At 36.3% G+C, this 26790-nt stretch overlaps 2 protein-coding genes and 1 long non-coding RNA gene across 8 annotated transcripts in view; 1 reads left to right on the forward strand and 2 right to left on the reverse strand.

Moving 5' to 3' along the window:
- Positions 1–18554, reverse strand: part of LOC139981212 (protein phosphatase PTC7 homolog) — a 45331-nt gene extending 26777 nt beyond the window's left edge. The window contains exons 1-4 of the mRNA XM_071993428.1: positions 18003–18554; positions 17106–17285; positions 11269–11464; positions 9140–9263 (exon numbers count right to left, since the gene is read on the reverse strand). Coding sequence (XP_071849529.1) covers positions 9140–9263; positions 11269–11464; positions 17106–17285; positions 18003–18255 — 753 coding nt within the window. The 5' untranslated portion in view covers positions 18256–18554. The remainder of the gene's footprint in view (positions 1–9139; positions 9264–11268; positions 11465–17105; positions 17286–18002) is intronic.
- On the forward strand, positions 899–4883 carry LOC139981389 (uncharacterized). Its single transcript, XR_011797832.1, has 3 exons — positions 899–1500; positions 2034–2098; positions 2674–4883. It is a non-coding gene; the product is annotated as an uncharacterized lncRNA (long non-coding RNA).
- Positions 18555–20682: 2128 nt separating the features above from the next.
- LOC139981568 (ubiquitin carboxyl-terminal hydrolase 32-like) overlaps positions 20683–26790 on the reverse strand; it is a 93821-nt gene continuing 87713 nt past the window's right edge. For all 6 annotated transcript variants that reach the window (XM_071994046.1, XM_071994045.1, XM_071994044.1 and 3 more), the window contains one exon: positions 20683–26638. In XM_071994046.1, the coding sequence (XP_071850147.1) occupies positions 26471–26638 (168 nt within the window). In that variant the 3' untranslated portion in view covers positions 20683–26470. The remainder of the gene's footprint in view (positions 26639–26790) is intronic.

Below are 26790 nucleotides of genomic sequence, written 5' to 3' on the forward strand. Positions count from 1 at the left end.
GTATTAGATGCAGCTCTATACTATGACTCAATTCAAGCCACATACCTGGTCCAGATGTGAACTTCAGAAGTAGTAATTTATGTTGAAGGAAGGAGCAGACATACTGTAAGTGGGCCATGGCCCAGAAGTACTGCAGGGGTTACCCTAGGGCAGCATCGATTGTTAACGATTAATGTATTGGATTATGCAGATAACCAAAGTGGGTTTGAAGAGAGAAGACAGGTAACACTAGCATTTAAGGCAGTATAAAATAACTAAAATCTATACATGCACTATTCCTGATGGAAGAATGATTGATGATCTTGTTATGATAAAGTCAAATCCAATTTCAATATATGTCATTGCCAAGGCAGTTTTCATTCTCTAAAGAGTTTATCCATCATATGTATGCATGTAAATTGCAACTTGGCAAACTTCAATACAAAAAAATAAAAATTTCATTTCATTATTGAAAACAAAGCTTGACTAATTAAATAGCTGATTATGCACTTTAATATATGGGATTTCTTTTTTCCTGAAATACGAACAAGAAATATACTCCAGAAATCAATACTAAACAGCTGTTTAAAGATGCAGAAATTGTGCACAATTGGAGCTATATATTGCTATTACTTGCTTATGTGCATTACACTATCATGAGTTACAGTGTGTGAAATCTAGACACACACACACACACAAACACAATCAGAATAAATATATTCAGAAGAAATTGTCTTCATAGGCTGTGGTTCAATTAAAAATTAGCAACAAGAGACAAAACATGTGATTACTCAACTATGAAACTTGAACAGCTACCTACAGATTGTTTGAGTTGATAAGAATAGATGAGGGAAAAGTACAGTGTATTGTGTGTTGAGGTGACCCAATAAAGCTTTGTCAATCACCAAAGGCCATTTAGACCGTGGGCCGAAGTCCAAAATCGTTTAAGTTCGTTGCAACACAGAGAGGACTACCAACAAATGCCATTATAATTATGAAAATAACATGAAATCACCATTATCGATTGTTCCCAGTTGTCTAACGTGCACATTTTTGCAGTTGTTATTAATAACCGTTACCATTTTAATCAAATTTGGAGAGAGTTTATAAGGCGAAAATACAGCGTATGATGTCACGAGTAACCAATCACAATCGCGTCTACAGGCTTGCGCAATACTTTTTAACATCTGGCAACATTTGAACATGGCGACAACTAGTGATAAGGCGGCCTGCCGAACGAAAATGAAATTATAATGCATTATCCATGTTTCAAAGACAGCCTCAGAGAAAATGACTGCATTTACCAATGTCTCCAAAGCTTAAATAATCAGATGTGCTAAGGAATGGAAGGCTTTAGGTGGAGAATTAGGGGATATTGCCAATACTATTTTGTCTGACAATGCAGAACTCAACTTGACGTTGGACACAACAACGTGAGGGTATCATCGGCAATGTTATATGAAGTTTACCGACGTTTCCAAAATCTCCAGGGCTATATATCTAAACTTACACAATCAGTTGGTGAGTTGTATTTAAGTATTCTTGAAATATTACATTGAAAATGAATGCTCTAATCGACTGGAAACTGTGTCATTCGAGTTCGTACAGTTACAGTAACCACAGTCCTTCTCAACTAGCCTAGGCCTGCGCGGTAAAAAATGTACACAGCTCTAGCTAAGTTATAACGTTGACTAAACCAGTGTTATTCAATAGACCAGGCTATGCTGAAACAAAAGGTTGGCAGGATGTACGTTCTGTGTACAATTTGTCACAGGAACGAAGAGGGTTGCTGGTTCAGGTAAAACTTGCAATTAGTTCAAAGTTTCTTTCCCCTTGGTATGGTCTTTCAAATATGCTGTATTTCTTGTTGAAGATGCCTTGTTTATATATTTTTTGAACTAATGCGAGTTAAACCAACTGAACAGTTACAACCCGTCTCTTAAATACAGGCCTTGAAGTAAATCATAATCACAAAGTAAATATATGATCGTCATCCTAGGCTCAATTCAACAAATCTGTTGTTGAAATCTCTTTCTTTATTTTCTGTCTTGCAGAGGATTTACCAGCTAAAACTGATACTGCACAGATTTTGGAGACTTCACACACAATGATCAATCAGGTAAGATTTCCGTCTGTTGCCTTCAAATAGAGTGCAAATATGTACGTGTTGGAATATAGGCCTATACAAATACTTATGATACTGTAATGATGCAAAACATAGCTCTTTTAACATACATAACTGCTTGTAGTCCCTTTCCGTGTGTGAACATATCATTGAAAAAAACGACAACATGGTTCGGTAAGTAAACAGACATGCATACTGTCTTGCTTATTAAATGTATTTCAATGGAAATTCAGGTCCATGTACTGTTTAAAAGTAAATAAGGGAGGGAGGAGGAGGGAGGAAATAATTGAATTGTAAAGTAAAAAATTAATGTAGAATAATCAATTTTGCAAAAACTCATGGTATGCAGCATAAGTTAATAAGCATATTTTATTTGAGCTTTATCAGTCACTGTTTTTATTAATGTGGACATTTATTGCAATGTTGCCTATCTCTTTTTAAAACTATCTATCAGCTATGCAACATTGAAGTGATTGAAAGCAACTTTAAATTACTTGAGGTGAAGTAAAGAAGCCCATTTGTGTATCACAAATACATATTAAATAAATCTTCATCTGCTCTGTCAACAGAATCAATGGATCAAGGACCTGCCCCAAAGCTGCTGAGATCAGTCCACACACTACACAGTGGCCACATTCTGTCTCCAGTGGTTATATTATTCAAGACCTTCAAATTAGCAACTCTGCATGAGAGACGACATGATGGAAAGTTGCCATGTCTAAATTCCTGCAAATTTTCATGAAAATGTACAATGTACTTCATACGTCCTGTAACAGTTCATTCACAATTTCTATACGTAAAATCTATTCATTGTTATTTAAACATGTTCGTATTCATAATTTGTGAGCTCGGCAGCAATCCTGTGCTGTCCTGCATGGTAAATATTCCCAGATGTGGAATTCTTCACATTACAGTACCGCACAATGGTTACTTTAAATTGTTTTGTATACGTGGCCGAGATGTCTATCACTCGGCATTTTTTGAGAGAGGGTGCTCAGCCTTGTACAGATAGGCCGACCATGCATGTTGTTAAGACACAATTTATCTTTGCCACACCTATCAGAGTGCTTAACTGAGCCGACATTTGTAAAGAGTCCAAAGAGGTACGTTATTTTATGTTATGGTTTAGATGCAAATTTACCCCGGACCTAAAGGCTTCTTCCTGTCCAATTGTAATATGTATATCCATCAATTACAGAGATAGTAAATATTCTTTTCGTAAGAACTTAGCGACAGTTTTGATGGGACTATATCACTGAATGGACTAGCCTTACTACCATAGATGATATATTCACTTGTTATTGTATATGTATTCGATAGAATGTGCATATTGTAGTTGTTTGTATAATTATTATTTTTATTTGTAGTTTTCACGAAGGTAAACAAGGAAAACCAGATGAATAAGTAAAGAGCAACCTTCCGTGGAAGACTCGGTCCTAATTTTTGACGGCTACAGTTACAGGTCCTGTTCTATGAAAATGTATACATACTGTAGCTATTAGATATAGTAAATGTTTTCAATTGTTACTTCAGTTTAACAATATTTGTAAAAAGGAATTTATGCACTGGTGATGGTGTGTGCCTGTGATGTCTTGGATTGTACACATAATATTTTAAGTACATTTTCAAACTTGCATGTAGGCACACCAACTACATCTCTTTTGGTCAAAAGTGGTGTGAGCTTTGAAAATCTTGTTTTCCAAGGAATCTCCAACTCAGTTGACTCTCTGAATGGTTATATAAATGTAATTATCATTGTACCACATAATGTCCTCACTCAGTGCATGTTGAATGTCTTGTTCAAAAAGTGTAACAATAACTAGAATACTGTCACTGTTCGTATATGCCGTTGACCAAATATGCGAAATGCTTGTTTTTAGTTACACTTCCTATTCATAATGTTTTGGCCCTTTATAAAGTAACTGTAAAAAAAGAAATGCTTCAAAAAAAATTATGAAAAAATATCTTTTGCAATAATAATATAATACAGAACTGAAACTAACACACCTTTCTCGCCTTCTTTACATAACACTTTATGGTTTAAATTGGAGCTTCACTCCCATATGCTTTCCTCATTTATAAACTAGATTTATACATATCCCCTCCTTACACCACCTCACCCTTGCCCATACCTTCCCAATCCCTTAACTTTGCCTCAATATTTTCAATTCAAGAGGGGCTTCAATCTCTGAAATTTTGGAGAGGGGTAGGATTTTAAGCACCATTTAATATATCCATGTCCAGCTACCAAACATAGGTATGGGAATTGCAGTGCATAGAATTGGGCTAGGCAGAATGATGTTTGGCACATGATCAAAATAAGACAGATTTTCCATGTAATTACAATGAAAAGCATCACGAAGTAATTTTAATTATAATTTTTCGCATAGCAGTATGCAATGCTCCGATATACTGAAATGGACAGCGCCCTCTATTTCTGTTTTTAGTGCTTTGTGACCTTTTAGTAGACCCCCCTCCCCCCACTAAACAAATTATCATTCCACATATGTTCAAAATAGCCGGCGGGACCTCAACATGAAGGTAGATTCTCCTTCTGATCAATTTTATGGTATTTGTGGTCTATTCTATTTTGTGCAGGATATGTATGGGGAAATTGCCGCCATTTTGGCCTAAAAAACATTAATGTGCAACATTGAGACTTGGGAACAACTGATTTTGGAAAATAATACATATTGCTAATAAAATGTAATGGGTTTCATGTAGACCCCGTGACTTTGCAACGAAAATTAATTTTTAGATCACTTTTCCTACTTCGGCCCACGGCCTAATTCCTTTGGTGAATAACAATCATTTAGCGTCCTTGTGTACATTACCGCTAATTCAAACAGGGTAATTCTCATGTCTACAGTACCAAATCAGAATGAATTTTGTCCGTAAAACTCACCACACACTGTAGAAAATAGTAACGCCACACAAAGCCCTCCCTGGGTTATCATGTTTTGACTTTAACTTACAATTCAACTTAAAGAAGCTTTCAAAGCAGCTGTCTGGGATGAAATATAAAGTACCGTCTTATGTACATTTTGGTCAATTTTCAATAGAATCACTTTTTCGACACATTCTCAGTGTAAACCAGTCACCAAGGGTATAAGCTACACTTCAAGCGATGACGAAAGATTGTATATAATTTCTACACTAATGCCTTTTGCATGTCAGTAATTACCAATTACCATAAGGCGCCTGGATCAGAGAAAATTTAAGAATCTATTGGAACTGATTATCTACAGTAGTTAAACTTTGTAAATGATATTAAGTTGGTGACAAAATCCCCCAATATAGAGCTATAATAGTTACCCGTCTCCAACTTTACATAGAAACTTTCCTATCTACCTAAACTATATAAACGGAATGTTTAAGCAAGGCGCCCTCGCTTCCGGGGCAGGGCCCACTAACTCTCCCAGGTTCTGAATCTACCATTCGGAAGATATGCCATCTCATTTTTCGCAGACCTGCCAACCGGGCATTTTCTTTAATTGCTTTACACTCAGGTTATCGTCTTTGGGTACCATACACCTTCAACAGGTATTTTCTTCACCCGGTAGCCACCTGAAGCACTTTACGAATCACTTTTAAATTATTTATGTTTTCCATGTCTTAGTCCCATCAATTGCAATTTTTACCTTATTATTAATTAATCTTAATTAATCTTTTAATCAAAATTGCAGCAGAAGAGGAAGTGACGCCCGAGCTCAGACTGCTCCTTTGACTGCACCTCTTATTCCTGTATGTGTAGCTGTTTATGTAACAGAATACTTTCACTGTGCTTCAAGTGCACTTGTTACTATAGTGACCACTCTCAAGTCTTCTACACCATGCCTTTGCCACTAGTATCTGAAGTGATGATTGCTGAAATACTTTAGTAAATGAAGCCCCTCTCTCAGATGTCTAGCAACCATAGCACTGCTCTAGGCTTCTAGGAAATGAATTGGAGTGTTTGGTCAAATTTACAGCAATCAAGATAGGTCTGATGTACATTTTCTTGTACACCGACCCTGCGATATACCATACAGTACATTATATGCATACTAATTTCAACCTACCACTACTGTTTCAAATTTTAATCTAAAGTTGTAGGTTAATTTCCACTGTGACAGAAAGGAAATGAATGACGACTTCGACGACAACTTAGAAACTATTTAGGTGACCTTGGATGTGCACATGGTGACATCAGAAATTTTATTATTTTGCATGCTCCCAGAAGTACAGTTGCTCTTTCATCTTTTGGTTTTTTTCTTTATTTCATGTCTAAAAGCAAGCCCCTTCTGTCAACAAACACATGGACAGGCCTTAAATTATTCTAACAGGTTGTCATCGCTAACGTTTGTCACCTTCCTGCTGAGTGGCATCCTTTTCGTCACACCTTTGGGAGACTATTTTACGTTTTTTACTCTTTTAAGGAACTGCCTACCTTCGATAGTGTGAAGTGAAAGTGCATTTATGACACTACCCAGAGATTAATGTCACTAGTTTGATGGAAACGAATGATAGCTTTACTTCCTTGTCATCTCACTGAGATCAACATTAAAATGTGTTCATTTTTCTTTTTCTTGTACTTTTAGAAAAATTACTCTCAGTGACAGACAGACACTGTCAACAATAAGAACTCAACATGCTCAAGGAGATGAAAAAGTCCACTTAAATTGATTTGTCTTCAAATTGAGTAGATGCCGAAAAGGCACAATCAGGAAAAAGAGAGAAAAGAAAAGAAAACAGAAACTGATAACACTGTGCTCCACTTTTTGTAGACTTCATGAAAAGTTGAAAACGTGTAAAGTATTCACAATAGACTATTATATGTAAAGGCCTACAGGCTATGGTCAGTGACCCGAGTGGGTCAATAGGGGTGTGCCGTGCTACCCATATATCTTACCAATGTTACCCATATGTCACCAGTGCTACCAATATCTGCAAGCTGCAGTACAGTAGGTAAATTAGAGAGCAAATGTCCAGGGGAGACAGGTAAGGAATCAATAATAACTGTAAACCTTAACCATAAACAATAAGAGCAAACAAGAGATACTGTAGATCAAAAACTGACAAGAGCAACATAACAGATACTTCTGTTTCCTTTCAGATCTATCAAACAGAAAGTCTTCAAATATTTTTTTTTTAAATTGATATCAAGGACTCTTAAATACAGTATCTCATGATTTTTTTGATACATAAGCCAAACTTTCCAGTCCATTTTCTTTTAATACCAGTCCTTTTTTCTCTCAATCTGCAAAAAGGAACAAACTTAGGAATTTCCCCCTATCAGGATTACAGCAGGGTAGCAACGCAGGTGTACAGTCCTATATTCAGGTACGTGTACTGTACATGAATACAGCCCCAGCCTGTTGGCCTTTACATAATAGTCTATTGTGATTACTTTACACATGTTTTCAACTTTTCATGAAGTCTACAATAAGTGGAGCGCAGTGTTATCAGTTTCCATTTTCTTTTGTTTGTTGCGGGCGATTTTTACAAAAATATTTTGAGAGCTTGCAAGTTTCTACCAGCTCTGAGAAGATAATATCACTGATAGCAAATGTCTGTATTTCCACAATGCTATATTAACTCCTCTCAATCAGGTGTGCTTCATGTACAACTGATCAAAATCAGTTTTATTACCATGACAACTGAGCGCTGTAAAAGTACCAGCCTAAATGCACCTTACAAATGGAGTGAAATTTTTCCAACCAGCCAATTTGCAACTAACTTTTTCCAATATGGACCCTGAAGATTGTACTTTTAGTTTATAGGGGATGTTAATCCAAAGTTAATACTATATTAAGGATGTAGGGTATACTAGTGTGTATATTGATAACTATGTACAGTAATATTACATCAAGTATGCGTATGACTTACAGCATCATGGTACACTGCATCATGTTGCACTGGCCGCAATTTGACAAAGATACACACCAAGATACACAGAGGTCTTTACAGGGCTAGAGTACACAACTAAACATACTGGTCTATACAGCTACATAGAGTATATGTAGTCTTTACAGCTACATAGAGTATATAACTAAACACGCTGGGTGGTAGAATGAGGAGGTAGGTTATCCAGTCATCAGGGAGAGGTCAGTGTCAAAGGTTAACAGGTCACTCTAGACACTTTAAAGGCAAGTGTGCAGATGTTGTGAGGAGACAAGTAAGCAAGGTAAACCTACCAGTCCTTATAAGAAAGGTTAACACACAGAAACAAGAAAATTTGTCACTTTAGTCCATTCAAATTTGGATGGGAAGTAGCCGGTCATAGAGGTCGTAGTGTTAAGAAGGTCACCTGTTCACTCTAGCCACGGTAGAGTGGTAATAATAAGGTTGTGAGGAGACAGGTAAGAGAGACACAAAGTAAATTTGATAAAAATTTGGCAAAGATTTCATTGCAAATATATTGGTAGGACTCCAAGTATTCTGCATCTTTTATTAAGCCTTGAAGCAGCCAAAGTGCTGTACCCACTGAAATCTCTTAAACTAGATTGAGAAATATCCAATTACATGAAGCTAAACATGACACCTTTGGTCTTTATGATAATGCGGGTAAGTCTTCGGTAAGTGTTCTGTTCAAGGGCTTGCTCACATTCAAGAGAAAAGTCAGTTCTCTTGAGCAGCAGCACGTCCCCATCTGGTGAACATGAGATTGTTTCACACCTTGGTCCAGATTAAACCATTATGTAATTTATGCGTCTACACTGACAAGTCCACATGCTATGCGACACTACCCAAAAGTGGAAATTTCTTTTGTCGGGTGCCGGGATAATTCCAGACTTCGGAAGATTTATCGACAGTTTACAGAGCTTGCGGACGTGTCCATAGAACAAGCTAGCTTTGATGCACATTCTGAGCATCAATGCCAAGAGTTTTGAGTCTGGTGGGGTTAGAGCTTAATCCATGTAAGCTCCTTGGTTGTGGGCCTAAAATATTTTTTATTTAGACATCTAATATTGAGGAATCTACACCTTATTGACAATGGTATCTAGCACTGCCATTAGAAAGATTTATTTTAGGAATAATTTAATAATTTCATACCTTTATTTTGGCAAGTTCGTTTAAGATCATTCCCTCTGGCATGTTATCGAATAGTCCGTCAGTAGCCATCAAGATCATGTCTCCTTCCTTCACCAGAAAAGAAGCACTAGAGGCTGATTCAGGCCTGTAAAAAATTAGAAAATTTTCTTAGATTAAATGTTTAAACAAAAGGTATTTGTGCAGAGTATGTTTTCTGAACTGGCAAATAAATGATTGATAAGTGGTATTTGCAATTCATCATACTGTAATCAGATGTGATAAAATTCCAAGGTTTTGCAGGAAATCCTTGAGAAAGGAGATTATAAAGTAACTACATCTCATTTTGAACCAATTATACCCCTGCACTTAAAATCATTGTTCAATGAGCTGAGCGATTTCCTGTTGGTACTGCGCCATCTATCAAATTAACATCACATGGCTTGTTACAGTACACTGTTATTATGACTCCATGCACTCATTGTATGTAAAGAAACCAACCATAGTCAGCTACAGTAGGAAATATGCACTGAAGCAGTGACACAACAGACTCAGATTAATTACCCTGCATTAGATAACAATAACCAACATTTTTAGTAGCATTGTTCTTGGGTTTCCCAGTGGCATTGCCAGACATTTGGAATCTGAATGGTGGGGGTGGGGGAGGGGGTGAGGGGAAGATGATACTGTAGGTGCCTCAGCAAAATTAGATCAACATTAAGGGTGGGGGGGACACAGAATGCAGGTGATACAATGTGGTGGCATAGGCACCATATGAGCTGACATGTGGGTTAATTTTGATTTGCCCTTTTCATTTTTTCTGGTACTACAGTACAGTATAACTGTATATATATCAGCTTTGAAAAATCAGCAGAACTTTGAAGGTAGAGTAGACATAATAAAATATAGTCAGTAAAAGTCAAAGAGTGTTGTGTCTGCTTGCATTTCTAAGTTGATTTTTTTTGGACATGGATAAATTTTCATTTCTGAGAAGGGGAACCAGGAAGGGCAACAAATGTTTCTGGTGTGCATGTACTCTCCCATCCACCACCCCCCCCCCACCCCCAGCTCTTGGCAATGCCACTGTTCTCAGCTGCAAAGAATGCTTCTCTGTAATATTCATTATCCACATTGTACATGACTCATAATGAAATAAGACAAGGGTCAAAAGGTTTCTTTCCCATTATGGCAAAATTCAGTGCATCGTTTTTCTATTAATAAAGTTGTGACCTTGACTAGAGCATTAAAAGAATTCGGAGCTTGTAAAGAATTGAAAAGAAAAGACAATCAATAACTAAGCAAGATGCAACATCCTTGAATGGAAACAGAACAATTGGATTCATCTCATTGTCTATGGTCTTCATGCTTCTAGATTCAGCAGTCCTTTGGCATTCACAAGAAGAATCTTTGATATACACATAATCAACAAAGACCATTATTTTTAAGGACATCTAAGGTCGTTGGGATAGCAGTGTTGATGAATATAGTGAATTTGCTGATAAGCCACCAAACTGAATGAACCCCTACATGCTGTTTTAAAGCCCTGAGCTAGCTACATTTATTTATTGCATTACATCATACAACTAATCCACTGTGTGATAATTAACTGTCACACAGACTTTCACGCAGTCAGTCACTATTAAAGACCTTTCCTGTGTCATAATAGTACATTCAAAGTTCAAGAATAGGGTAACCAATCATTTGCTTAATGAGCCATCATGTGATTTCCCCCAAGACTAGTCTGTAACATATGAGGTTTAGATATCACCTCATATATACTCCCTGGTTAAGTAATGACTAAACTACACATTGACTGAAAGTTAGTTAAGCAACAGCATGTATTTATTATATAATAAATTTATAAAAACTTTGCTTGACAGGGGCTTGAGTAAGTTGAGTTTACTCTCGGATTCCACACCAATACTTCAAAGATCACTCTTTTTTCATTTTTGCCGCTACCCAGCTTGCAACCCACCACAGAAACTTGAAGACTCGTTTTTAGGTCACATCCCATGCTGTTGTTAGAACCATGGACCTGGCTGGTTCTGTGAGTTAATTAGTGGACATAAAAATGCTTCTGTTTTGGGGGGGGGGGGTGGGGGGTTAATAACTGGAATATGGGCACATAGAATATTGTATTTAACCGTTCTCACCTATCGCTGAGTACTGAGTTTAAATCTGGGGGCGCTATTGAAAGCTGAAAAGGTGTATTGAAGTAATGCTGTTGTTCCTCCGACCTGTGTACCACCTTTCCTTCCCTGACGACTAGGAAACCAGAGTCGCCAAGGTTTGCTGAATACAAAGTATGGTTACTGTTGTCAAAGATGATGATACATGCTGTGCTGCTACCTGCAAATAAAATAGGAAATACACAATAATTAATATTCGAAAATCAAAACCATAAATTCGAAAATATATTTATGAAAAAAAAAAGAAAAAAAAATCAATCCATAAAATGGAAGTATTTCTCTGACAAAAAAAAACACCAAAAAACTTTGGTTGGAGGACATTAACTAGAACACTCTAGGAACCCCTTAGGTACAGTACTGCACATTGACAAAAAGGAAACTTCTATTGGTACATTTCTGAACATACAGTAAGTATAGTACTCATGTAAATATTACAGTCATAAATTGTGTGGGCACTAACAGGTACAGTAAGTGCACCCTCCACATGTACAAACTGTGAAAGCGTTGATACTGTATAACTACCTGTAATTCGCTGTAATGTCCAGAGCCAACTTACAGTATTGGGGGGGGGGTATATCTATGCACATAATTATATGAATGCTGAATGCTGAAAGCAGCTAAATATATGAATTGTTAGAAACAAAACTATTCCTTTCTGCTGAAAAGAAAAACACCCGTTTGACAAGTTTGGCATTCATTGATTAATAAACTTTTTTTTCTTTTTTTGTATTCCAAATTAAACTTAATTCTGTCCATAGGCTCCACTTAACAAACCTTTTTCTCCAAATATTGTAGTAAAAGTTGATAATTTGCCTTTAATTTTAAAGCATCAAGTTTTCAAGTATCCAGGGGACAAAATGTTGAGATGAGAGAATTCCAATTTATTAATTATACACTGAGTAACTTTAATTTGTTGACAACATGTAGAGGGTTGGCTTACGGGATCAATTCCAATCTTGGAATAAACATTTGGGAATAAAATGCGTTAGGTTCAGTGATTAAGTTGCAGACAAATCCAATAAGCTATTTGCACACTGTACCTTCCCCCCATCCTATTAGCAAAACCTGAACCTTTTAAAACCACTTGAAATTATACTGCAAATCCTAACACTAGTACAAACAGTCTTTTGACTTTATTTATCCAGGCATCACTGCTTGCTCTAGACTAGTTTCAATCCTAAACGCCAATACAAATCCCTCTTATCACAAATAATTACTGAATGCTCTAAGGTAGTAGTGTACTGATGAAGGCTATTCACCCACTGCTGTACTTTTATTACTTCACAAGTTTACATTATTGGCCGTGTGCATGCAACTTGTACAAGACTTTACTGTATAGTAAGAAATGAGGTCACAGTACAGAAATGTGTCTACAGAAGTTACAGTCAACCACAAATTTGCAACATCAATCATGTCTCATGTCTGTACATTTCAACTAATTTACTATACCGTTCGTCATGAACCAAATCAATGTACACCAATATTATTACTACTACTACAGGTATTCGGTACTGCACTGCAAGCCGTGAGATCTTTCAGTTCCTTCTTGATGTAACAGCTGCTTAACTTCTTTATTTTTGTTTTTTAAAGCCCCACAATATGGTCACCAGTATGATGAACTGATAGTATAACACAGCCATAGGCACTTACTGTACTATAAATGCTAAATTTACTGACTGTACCATATATTTTTCTTCTTCTCCCTTTTCACCAAAAGCGATGAACTATTACATGTACAGTAAAGTGAATTAGATGTATCAATGGAATAGTAAAGATTACCTGTTGTTTTAGGGTACAGTAGGTGTGAGACTGATAGAGTCATAAGATTAATAAATCAATGATAGGTTAGGAGGGTCAAGGGTAAAATGACTGCACAAATTACCTTTTATATAAACTAAAGCTGATGAGAAATGCCATACAGTAAGAATGATGTGGTTCTGTTGTCTAGTCCCAGTGGATTTCAACAAAATCATTGTTTTCGAAGATTCATGTATTACATCACTGGCCATTCTTTTTCCATTGGTGTCCAGGCCAGATTTGTTACAGAACATAACTGCCAGCCGGTCATAAAGTTAACATGCCGACATCATTAAGATAAATTGTAAGTGTATAAATTTAATGAAATTTGTGAGCAAGTGTTTGAGTAAGCAACAGGTGCTACAGTACGAAGAATGGTGGTATTATGAAAACAACTAACAAGTTTGTTGAAGATTTAAGCTTGAGTTGTGGCCACTCATTCATAGGAATAGCATATTTGATGGTTACTTAATGGAAATTTTGAATCAAAACAGCAAGAGCTGGTTGTCCAATCAAGATCGTTCTGGTCACCTGATGCGGCAAATCGCAGAGGGGTGCACAGCATTTGCTAAAATGGTGACCAGTTTTGTGGCAGTTCACTCTAGATAAGGAGGAGCTGTAGGATGCCAAGGTTGTGAGGAGAAAGATAAGCGAGAAAGCAAAGTAAATAATACAGATCTACAGATTGATTATACTTAAAAACAGAGTCAGTGTTCGTCCTCTAACATCCTAACCGGTTCAGGGACAGCTGTGGCAATCAAGTAAAACCATCCATCTCAGACCTATCAGTCAAACCCTTAACAAATGAACCCCTGCTGGTAGAAATGGACCACTTGATGGGATTTTCCTCATTTTTGTCAATGATGAGAACAAAATTAACCTCAGATTGTTATATTGATTGTCTGCACATTCTGTATACCAACGTCATTTCATTTAATGACGTGTATGCACTGTACAGTACAAACAGTATTACAGAAAAAGGCAGACATTTCACAGGGCATGTTTACTAAACCTTATACTGTATGTGGATGATGTTGCAAAAATTTATAATGTTCATATACAGTACCACAACTGTTCAGTGACTCTCACAGCTACATAGTATTAGTTACATTTACAGTAGGTTATATAATTTGGTCACAATGTACATCATTTGATTTTTGCTATAGAATTTATACCCATACATGATACATCATGAAAAGCCTTTCAGTGAATTCTTTGTCCTTTCAGGATGTTAGGGTGAAAGATTAACTAACTACCGTCACAAGTCCTACACATGGGGTTACAAACACCACAGGAAATACCCAATAAAGAAGTACTGTATGCATGACCTCACAATGAACCATGTACAGTATGTACAATACAGTCCACTGAATATATGCACAGTATGTAATATAAGCACAAAAAGTAATCTCTAACTTAATGAAATAGCTAGTAGTGTGAGTGGTGAAACAATTGCTTCAAACCTTTGATCTCAATATACACATGATACAAGAAGTGGAAACCTGCTGTTAGTAATTGTTACTAATTGTACAGTAGGTTCACTAACTGTAATGTCCTCAAAATATGCTAGATAATTATCAAGGTGGTCAAGGAGGCCGTCAACATTTTGACTGTTTTTGTTTCTTCAAGGGCATTTTTGAGTATTCCCATTGTCTGGTATACAATGTCGAACACAGCATTAATTTACTGGATTATTCTGTGTTACAGAGAGGCACACACTGTGCTGTACTGATCTTGTTCGTTTAGAGCCTGTCACAAATATTAGATGTTCATTACTAGAATTAATATTAACCCATTAATGACCCATTAATAAACTAGAGTAGTTTGTCAAGTTTGAAATGAGTGGCTAAATTTTAAAACTTTGTTTGAGCCCTACAGTTTACTGTAATACAGTACATACCGCACCACATGACACACATGTGTGTTCACACTACCACATAATAAAGCAGACTACATACTAGACTCAACTTCCTTGTACATCAGTTTTACATACAAAAAAAAAACCTGCACAGTGCTTAAACTGCTTATCATCAAAGTCTCTGTCACATTGTACTTTTCATTTACAAAAAAATCAGCCTAAAGGTCATATGATAAGTCACGGATGGGGGAGATCTGGAACTATTTATCACTTCAGAACAATAACAGTTAAATCTTAGTTAGATTCTATACAATTAAAGCACGGTACTACACTACTGTATGTATGCAGTTAGTGTGTACAGAGAGTACCTACAGTACGCAGGCACACTTTGGATTACTTGATTGTACTTTGTATAAAACTAACTTCAAGTTACTTTTCAAACTTAGAATAGAGTTTAATTATTTACTTTGGAACTGTTTTCCAGAGGTTACCGACTCAAAATCTTGCTATGCCAATACCTTTCTGCCATTTCCCAAAAATCAGGGAATAACTGATCCAGTGTACATTACAAGATCACATAATGCTATGCAAAAATGGTGAATTTACTATGTATTTACGTGAAAAGATGTATTACAATTTTTTTGTATTTAAAGCAATATTAGTTTTGTTAAGAGCTAAAATTCAGAGCCTTCAAATCAGCTTAAATTATTCTCCGGAAATATGTGGAGAAAATACCACATCCTTAACATCAGAGAATGTTAACTTGCCAGTGAAGATCTTCAGCACTTGGAGAGTTCTTTCTTGAACAAAATTTGTTATTACACTGGGTTTCTCTATTTTCTCCAGAAAGGTATCTTAACAATAAAACATTATATTGTAAGACTAAGTACATTTACTGATATGTGCTTCACTGACATCATTACCAAACCCATACACATATATTATTAAAAAGAAAATCTTTTCAAGTTATCTCAGCCTATAAGTTTCCTTAAACCCTGCAAAGATATATGACCAATATTGATGGACTCAAACCAGGCTTACTGGAGCATTGCTTTACTGTACATGTATGAGGAAGAAAAGATTGCACTTACATAGCACAAGATTGTGTCATGTAATTGTTCTGTGAATTATTCACCCATGAGAAACTGCAGAATGAAACTTTACGTAGATGGCTTTTTATAAATCAATACATCCCAAACGGTGAAATTCAATATAAATTAGGGACATTCTCAGATAGGCAGAGAAAAAGACACAAATGTAAATAATGCTCACAAATATGGTAAAAGTCCTAATTATTACTGAAAACTATTCCTCAAGTGCTGCTTTTATGACAAAATCCCTCTGGCAAAAATTATTATTCTTTCCCTTTGGTTCAATGAATACTTTTTAATTTGTTTTCTTCAAATTTGTGCACACTTTGTTTGTTTTTTTGAAAAAGATATTAGTTTGTACGTATACAACACCTATCTACAATCTTTCATGCAAATCTTCTCTTCTCAGTAGCACAGCATACTACTGTATATATGCAGGTATGTTACAGTACACACTTTTTCTAATCAAATAAACTTACAGTAAATCAACATACGGTATGATAAGAGTGCTTCAAATGTCTGCCTGCGATTGGATGCGTACCTCACAAAATATATTGAATATTGATCCTCTCCCAATTCAAACAAAATCCTTCGTTATTAAAGGTTTTGTGTATTGGTCCCAGTTTTCAGCATGCTATATATGCTAAAAGTTTCAAAAACATTTTTGGCAAGGTTTTGACTCTCCTCATTATTCAGCAAGCATTCCATTAGACAAATTAATTGTCTCAGTGAGGAAGGAAGGTTGAGGATGGTTTGAAAATGCAAGTTTGAAATAAAAGCATGGGTGACCATTAATTGAGTTGCTAGCATATTTGGGGGCAATACTGATGACATTTAAGTAAGCTCAGAGTACCATTTAGTGCCATCGTTCCAGTCATAAAAAATCTGAAAATATAATTATGTGTATACTTGACCTATACATTAAGTAGAGTGTTCCATTTGGCCATAATGCATTGCATTCATTATTCAATTTGAAACCAATAGTCAGTTTGTCCATCAAAGTTGTATAAACAATATTGTTTTATTACCCAACTTTCTACATGACATTTCCTTACCTATTAATGGTAACTTGTTATTCATTAACTCTTCATAACTGCCTGATAAAATGGATGTTGGTGCTTCCGTTTGGAATTTCCCAGATTTAACTATCCTTTCACAGGCTTTCATTAGTTGGCTTGGAAACTGTGATGGATCCACACCGTAATCTCGCCAGCCTCCGACCCCATCTGCAACACCTGTAATGATGAGCAATGATATTGTTATTATTATATTATAACAGGATCAGTTATCAAAGAATAAATCAATTTTTTTAGCAGTTTTAAAGGCCCTGCAGCCTTTGTGTAATAACATATAATGCTTCATGTGTAAAAATAAACTGCTATACATCTTAACACTCGTCTAGCAAACTGACTAAGTTTTGCAACTTTCTTAACAAGTCCCTTAGAACTGTACAATGACTCAAGCTTTGATATGGTATGTTATTCCTTATAAGTGTATATTTAAACTTACAAAATTTGCTGCAGAAAACAAGAACATCTATTCTTTTCACAAGTTATATTTACCCATAATGCCATCAACTTTACGGGATTCTATAAACTTTGTTTTAGTCTTATTCTCGCTTTTCCAATGTGGCCTTGTTAGGTGTTCGGATTAGCCTAGTATATAAATGTTAAATTAAGTGTTTTTCTTCTTTTGCAATATGCCAGGAGTGGAGACACTACAACCAACTGCAGAGCCTTGAAAAAGAATGCCAAAGGCTACTGTACTGGTAATACTGCTAATAGCTTAGTCAATTCTGTACTAGGCCTACAACCTGTACTACAGTTACACAGTTACAGCCTGATTACATATCGTACTGCAGTGTTATGACTACTAAGTATAGGCCTTAGCTATGGCAACTTATGTCTCGGTACAATGTTAGTAATACCAGTATGAGAAATTAGGAAATCTACCTAGCACGTCATTTTGCTTATATTTGGCCACAAAGCAGGCATCGTCGCCAAATGTATGTCTTTTGAACACTTGATTTGCAACATTCACAGCGGCAGCTGCAGTCGAATCTTTCGAGAAACCGCATGATGCCGTGATAAGTCTCAAACATCTTTGACGTTGTTCTCGGTATTCTAAACTTGCACTTGCATCGTATGCAACAGAACCAGTTAAAGCTCGGACGATCAAACGTCCATAAACAAGCGCTGATTGCATTATCTAAACAAAATATATATCACTGTCTTCCAAAATATTGAGATCTACATCCTGTATCAATCCCAGATGGAAAATTAGTCGAATTCGGTCAAGACGAAGTGCCTTTGTCCAAAGCCTCACTGTATGTTGTGGTCTCAGCGATCCAGTAGTATCACTACTACTACACTATCAATACACAGCACAGTGTATTATAACATGCGTGCTTACGTACGCAGTAAACTCTGCATGCTTGTAGTGATCTTGGCGAAGTTATCAATGCACTCGATATCAACAAACTACGCAGTCTCTAATAGAGAGCTACTTCCACTTCTTTCACGCTTGTCCGACCGCTAGTAATGATAGTAGAAGATAAACATGATTTAACATGATTAAATGTGATTTAGAACTTGTTATGACTTAGAGTTATGGAAGGATACGTTCACGCTCATCTCTTCTTTTGGGATTACGTCATGGACTTTCTAGTATGTATTTTGGACAGTTTTGAGGGCGATATTCGAGTCAAAGATGCAGAAACGTGTATGTCTACATCCGACTCTCAAAAGTCTATGATTGGTTCCGATGCTTAGCATCCATCGGCCCTATGAAGTCAAGTTGGCGTATGTTTATATGTGCGTGCGTGTTTGTGACGCCCTAACTTGTAAACAGGGTATATCTCAAAAAGGAAATATGTGATTTGAGTCATACTTGGTATATATGTTGGTCAAAGTCAGTAGATGATCCCAATTGTTTTTGGTGGGGCTGCATTTTAATGAGTGGGTCGGCTAAACGTTAAATTCTGAAAATGTCAATCTCTTCAACCGTACGTCCGATTTAGTTCATTTAGTACTGGGTATGACGAGTAACTGCATAGTGAGTAAATGGTCCTTGCAAAAACACACCAAGTTGGGACACTTTTGTTCTATTCTGTAGTGTCATGTCTCACTTCAGAGCACTTGTACTGACAGTATGAGTAGTATGAATATCATGTTTCTATCAGATCAAGGTTAGGAACTGTTTGTTCTGGCCATACCAGAGTTTTGGAAGTATGATATTGGTATAGGCCTTCAGTTTAGAGAGATATTAATTAGCAATAGGACATTGTCGCAACTGGCTGCAAAAACAATTTTACCTCACTAATAGTCACGATCGAGTGGATAAATAATTTGAACAAATGTTATAAAAACAACTTACTCTTTCAGCTGAATTTCCATGACTGACATCATTAACTCTGCAGTTGCAAGAAAAATTCATCAAATTTCACAGAATATTAATCTCAAGGTGCAGGCAGGACATTTCCAATGATCAACTTTTGTTAAAACAATTAACTTCAGCCCTGGCACTGGAATATCCCTTTAACATTTAGGGCCTGCACTGAGAGAGCATCATCTGCAATCCAGGCTTTAATTACTGCAGAATACCTTTCGGTTTTGGTTTTTCTTTATGGTGACTAGCCTTGTTAACAGTATTCCATTGTCCTTCATATTATGCTAATTTTCTACTGTATTGTGTTTTGTTTCCTTCTGTATGATTGAATAGGAGGAATTAATTTGAATTGAATTTTGGATGCCGTGAAAACCAAAATTGCCATAGAAACATCAATAGGAACTCAATAGCTTCATTTTTTTTTTTTTAGACTTCAACACATCAAGACTAAACTTCTAAGTTCATTAGTTTATTAATTGTTATATTAAATAGAAGCATCATGTAGTAATCTGCTGGACCAAATGCTCGGTGTGTAACTATATGATCATCTATAATAACCCGACAGGGGTGTTCAGTATACCCACATCAGACACCACTCACCAGCCCTTACGAGGGAGGAAGGGCGGGCGAGGGGGCCACAGCTCAGGGCCTAGGTTCAATTAGGGAAGCATGAAAATATTGGATAACGGAAAAAGTATCGCCATTTTCATAATAAACTTAAGAACAAAATGAAAACCTCAAACAGGGACAGGGCCCAGAGGTGTAATTGTCCCGGGGCCCAGACTTTCAAAGCCCCTGCCACCACCACCAACTGAAAACACTCCACAGAGCAGATACAGTCATAGTTGACCTTCATTTTACCTTACATGATCTGCTCGATTATCATCAATTTTGTCCCTTTTTTTAACAAAACAGCAAAGAAAGTACCTACATTTTCTACATCAATGAATTATGTTGTTGACACAAATTGGTGTGCAAGTTCTTCTTCTGGTGATGTTTTTTTTTCTCATTTGGTGTTGCTACTCATTAATGTGTGATTTCTAAAACAAATGAATGAAACTGATGACCCCCCCCCTCAAAAAAAAAGGATCCAGTAATGTTGCCCTGTTCATGATGGAAACGACCGGCCAGAATATCATGTCTTCTGGATGGGAGAGTGGGTAGGGAGGGGGGGGGGCCAAAATAAAGATTAAGAATTTAGTAAAATATAAATAAATCAAATAACCAACAAACAAACAGAAGGTATTCATTTTTTCGTAGCATATATTCAATGATTCTTCTTCCTTTTTTTTTTGTTATTAATTTTTTTTAATATAAATCAACTGTGTACTATACATGCTCTCTGATCAATGTACAGAACAATTCTTAAACTCGAACTTGAAAAAACGAAAAGTGGTTTGACTTTCATTCTTCACAATAATTACAGTTCAACTACAAAATACAAGAAGATAAACAGTGCTCCTCCATCTGTTCATCTTTCATATCTCCATCGGACAAAGCAGTTATGAAAATTTAACTGTACATATTACAACCATTGTTCCAAAAAAAAAAATTCTTTGACCAAAAATCTCAAATTTAAGCATTTCCATTTTTGTTTTTTGCAAATGAATATACATTTGTGACAGATAACCATTTCAACATTACCTCACAAATGTATGATAAAACATCCCATCACCCCTACCCTGCCTCCCCTCCTACCAAGCTCTAAACTTTTTTGAATATGAAAACAATGATAAAAATAATATTATTAGGGATAAAGCTCCTCCACACAGTGTCCGAAGCCCTGTGAATATTATATTCTTACACATTTTGTCCATCTGATTACAGGAAATTCTAAAACATCTGACAAGCAGATAAATGCATCTCCCTTTAGCTGCATCATTTCCTTACTAGGCAAACAGCCAAACTTCTGTATATAATGTCAGCAATGGCACCACAAGACATTTGGAAGTGGAGGAGGGGGTGGGGGGGGGTGGGAGAGAACAAAATATGAGACCAACCATGGGGGAACACAGAATGTGAATCATGCAAGCTGGCACATAGGTGCAAGCGTGGCGCCTGGAACCATGTTGATGTTGCGGTCAAGGGGGCCTCAACCCCCCCCCACCCCCAAAACTGTTTAGTGTACATTAAGTCCAGAACATTTAGCAGTTTGAAATCAGCAGAATTAACATATGTATGTTATAGTTAGTAGAATTCAAAGGGATGTGTAGCTTTCCCCTTTTTGTACATGGTAATTTTATTTGGGGGGGAGGGGGGCAAACATTTAGGGAGGAGCAAATGCCCCCATGGCGACACCACTTTATGTCAGAAAGGGTAGGGTGTCTTTCAATAGACAAGTAGTCTACTTTCCTTCCCAAACATGTTCACAACACTATAACACCGACAAATTGATATTAACCGTGATGAACAGAATTTTGTTGGAATTTTGCAAAATTTTTAAGAGAAATGATTCAGAATCGAACAATGCGACTCCTGGCAGAGAGGACCTGTTCTAAGCTTAAGGCTACTGGGTAAATATTTACTTCAAGAATTTAAAATAAATCAAGAAATATAGTACATATTAAAGTGACATATTTCATCCAGCTTTGCTACTTTGCAGCATTTCCAGAAATTTGACACAGCTTGACGATAATTGAAAAAAAGAAAAAGAAAAAAAAAAAGGGTTTCAAAAAGATGTAAGGAAGGTACAGTCCATTTTTAAAATCATTTCAACTATATTCATCTCTTCATAATCAAATTTTTCAGGGCCACCATGTTTTATTCATATAACTATCTTTACAACATATACCCTTTTTACTGTATATATTGACATTGGTTTTCATTTCACAATTTGAAACTTGAATAAACATGAAAAACAGAAACAATTTACATTTTATGCAGCCGTTACTACCATTCCAAAACACACTTTTCATTAACAGATGAAACCGTGATTATAAAATTGAATATTTACCTTTGTTGTTTTTTTTATTAGTAAACTGGCTCTTAGGAAAGGTTTTAAGAAATACAAGATGGAAATCCTTAAGAAGAAAACATTCCCAGCTACAAAACCTTGGTAAGGATTTTGTTTCCTAACGTTTTTCTGGGTGTAAAATAGAAAGACATTAATAAAGAGGTATTCACAAAAAGAGTGTTTCACATTTCATGTAACCGTTAACTACCTACCCAAATCACACTTTTCATTAACAGATAAAACCATAATCACTCAAATTTAAAATTGACCTTGCATTTATTATTAGTAAACTGGCTCTTGGGAAAGAATTTAAGAAATACAAAATGGAAATCCTTAAGAAAAAAAAACACATTCCCGGCTCCAAAACATTGAAAAGGCTTCTGTTTTCTAAAAAAATTCTGGGTGTAAAATAGAAAGACGATAATAAAGAGTGATTCACACAGAGAGTCGATGAATTTTCATCTGCGGTATTAAGCTAAAGATTCAAAAAAAAAAAAACCAACAACTTTAGATTGAATAAGATTCTGATGAGACCCCAACACTCCACTACACAGTGTTTTGAGTGTGAATCACTGACTTTTAGTTTAGATAATTTGATTCAGTTGAAGAAATGATACATCAGGGATCAAAACTACATCCCGCACCCCACCACTCCTAAATGCAGCATTAAATCTGTATACACTGCTCCATTAGTGTCCTTAGTGAAAACATTACAATAACAACATGCTAAATATTGTCTGTACTGAAATTGAAACTGTTCATCTCTGAAAGTTTTTTCGGGGGGAATTACCCTTGAAACAAAAACCAAAGAAGGTTCAACAGTGTAACCTGAAATAGTACCCTGAAATGTACCTGTAGGGACCAGAATAACGTATTCACATATACAGGACATTTTAAACAACTCACGGTCCCCCTTTATCATAGAGCAAATCCTAAATTTAGTATTCTGCCTTTTCCTCTTACAATATAATAAAAAAATAAAAATAAAACTTTCTTCAAGTTTCTTCAAGGACAGACACAAAAAGACACTTCCCCCCCCCCCTTTTCTATTAATTCTAACAATAATAGAAACTGCTCCTCTTATTCTAAGAAGTATTAAATATTAACAGAGATGATAATCTTTTTCAACAAGTAAATCTCCTCTAAACAAGGCATAACTTCTTTTTCTTCTTTTTTTCCCCTTTTCATTCCAGTTTTGAGATGATTGCATTTCAAGCCCAGAGGAGCAAGCCATAATACACTGTAATAACTAGTAAACACGAATATAAAAGAAAATGCACAACGCCCAATTCTTTTGTACTGATAAAAATGAATCCTGAGGGCGAATGAACCAAATGAACACGAGGCTGTTAGAACCACACTCCCATCGGCACTAGACCCACTGCCACGACTGTATAATGAACAAACATCTAAAATAATGTCATATCATATCAGTGAATCAACTCAACTGCTTTAGCAGTTCTTCAGCACACACCTATTTATAGACCCTGTTGAGACTTAAAATTCATTACAAGCCAAACCATTCCCTTTACCCTCGTCCTGTCCCTCTGTTTCCCATCCTTTACCCTCTTCCTGTCCCTCTGTCCCATTCTTTACCCTCTTCCGGTCCCTCTGTTTCCCATTCCATCCCCACCAAGTTTCTTTCCTTTTTCTTCAGACTACTTACTCAAACTTACTCATCCACCATACAACACTTGTTTTTTTTGCATTCTGAACTTAAAACATAAACACCTTACAAAATATGTTTTGACTGAATAAACAGAAAGATATTTTTTTCAATTCCTAAGGATAATAAAGAGCTGCTCAGACAATATTTGAAATCGATCACCGAGAAAAAAAAAGCTAAAGAGGAGATAAAGGATCTGTATGGATAACTTGTCTAAAGATTGTGACTTTCTACGACATACAGGTTTTTAAACTGGGTACTCAAGAATGTCTGAATTATGCTGTTTCTGAGTAACAAAATATATAACATTACATAAAACTTAATGTAATGTGAAACCAGTAACTACAATTTTAAGTGTTCGCAGAAAATGCCTTAAACCCCATCTATCACCTACTCCAAACCCCCCCCTCCCCCCTCCCCCTTCCCACACACCAAAATTCCATTTGATGTCTTTATGGTTTATTATGGTTTCTGTAACAATAAAATCGTCATAAATGAAAAAAAAATATTCAAGCCTACGGCAAGAAACCAAAACCGTAAATAACAGACTTTTAAAGACAAATACGGCATTTCCTTTTTTTTCCTTTTCGATTGATAGTAAAACAATAAAAATGTTTGAATACAACACAAAATAGGATATGTATTGAAGCAAATGCTTATATAATGCAAAGTCATAAAAACTGGTCGATTTCTCTTAATATCATCATCAAAAAGACACAAAAAAGGTGTTTAAAAAACCTGTTTACCTTTTGAATACTTGGAAGCAACTTTAACTTTTGGCCCGATGCCCTTGGAATTATAGCCTAACTATTCTGTGGGCACTTTAAAAAAATTGGGCTGGAAGTACGGCGAGGCAAACTTTGGTTTTGGGGGAACGAAGAGCAAAAGTAGCAAGCGAGAAAGTTTGAAAGAGCAAAAAGCAATGTGAAAGAGAAGGAAAATATAAGAACCAACTGCTACACACAGCTCCTTGAAAGACATTCAGAAATTCGTGCAAAATTGTTTGCTAATTTGACCAAACAAAATGTTAAATTGTCAAAGATGACTGTTTTACCATAACCAATCAGATGAGGAATTCCTTTTGAGGTAATATCTGCACCATGAAGTATTAAAACACTTTTAGTTCAATTGATATTGATTTTTTGATTTTAGATTTTCTTTGCACAATCTTGGAGGAGTCATTTCTTTGTTTTTGTAAGAACAGAATTGTTTCGATACATCTAATCACGAAAGACCGAATGCCCTGCGTATCCCTGATAGAAGATTATGCTAAAGCGAACTGTTCTTGCAATGTTGTCATCAACAGATATTCCTGTTTTCTTAGAAAAAACCATATCGATATATTAAATGTATCAATAGCCGACGGTTGCAACTTCTGATAAAGCAATTCTTAGGAAGCAGTTGTTAAAATTTGAAAGCGGCTAATTGTGGTCAAAGGCCAAGACAAACTACAGTGCATTCACTCTCCCAAACACTCGGCCGCACCCTTGAGAACAAATTCAATGTCGGCTGAAATCTGCATTATGGAATGCAGATCAAAGTCACATGGGAGTGAAGAGACCATATCAATTTTTTTTTATTTTTGGGGGGTGGGGCAGGTTTGCTCATTGCATTCTCTTTTGTGGTGTTTAATATCATCAAATACAAAGAATGTATTTAGTCATAGTTTGATGTAACTAGCAACAGGTGGTTGCCCTATGTCTATCAAATTAAACAAGACACCAGGTTTATGGCGTAACAAGGACGTTATCTTTGTAGGTAACAGCCCAACATGGCACATTGGGAAATCAGGACACAAAAGGCATATCTGAGAACTTTGGTTCTTCAGGTGATCATCAAAAATGTGAGTGCTTTCATGTTTGGGAGTCATGGACTCGGAGACCACTCGGGGGAATAATTTTAGCGTTCTGAGTTTTTGTAGCAGATTTTGAAAGTTACGATCTTCGTCTCATATTTGTGGTTGCGGTCTACAAACACTGATATACATCTTTGCACTTAGCAACTTGCCCATATTTGCATAACACTTTGGGATACCATACCCGATAAAGTATTTCCTGCTACTCGGCTACCACTAGAACTACCATCTCCGTGTATAAACTAAGGCTGATGAATCCGGATTTAGATCTCTTTTTTTTACAGGTCGGAATAAAAGAGTGGGAAAGTGAGGCATTTCTAGCTCTGCAATATGCTCGTGAGCGTACTATAAGACCGAAAAATTTGCGAAAACTCTCGAAAGATGAGTTTTGAGGGATTGATCGAAAGTCTTTATAGAATGAAAAAAAATATTTATTTTACTCTTGTTCGTCTGCGGAGTAGATTTCATTCTTGGTGGTGTCGCGGATACCGTTGAACGAAACCAGCGCCCAATAGAGAACAGAACCGACCCAAGACCCCAGTTTGCCTCGCCCAATCAGTCATTGTATGACACAGAGCTTCCGGAAGTTGTCTTCTATTTCGTCGTCGATGGGTGGAAGCTCTGGTGCCGCTCCTTTGTGATTCGGGATGAACCTTGTGTAGTCCAGATCGTCTCTCTCGTAGAAGAGCATGTAGGCATGGTCTAGATCAATGTTATTTTTGACTTCCTGAAAGGAGAAAAAAAAATTAAAATCATCATAAAATAAATATAATTTTTTTTTAGAGGTTTACAATTTGGGGCCTGCACCTTGAAAACAAACAAATACTAACTGCACTTCCAAATTTTTTATTGAAAAGGGCAAAACCGCCTCGGATAACT

The sequence above is a fragment of the Apostichopus japonicus genome, chromosome 15, assembly GCF_037975245.1.
Source record: "Apostichopus japonicus isolate 1M-3 chromosome 15, ASM3797524v1, whole genome shotgun sequence".
Lineage (NCBI taxonomy): Eukaryota > Metazoa > Echinodermata > Holothuroidea > Aspidochirotida > Stichopodidae > Apostichopus > Apostichopus japonicus.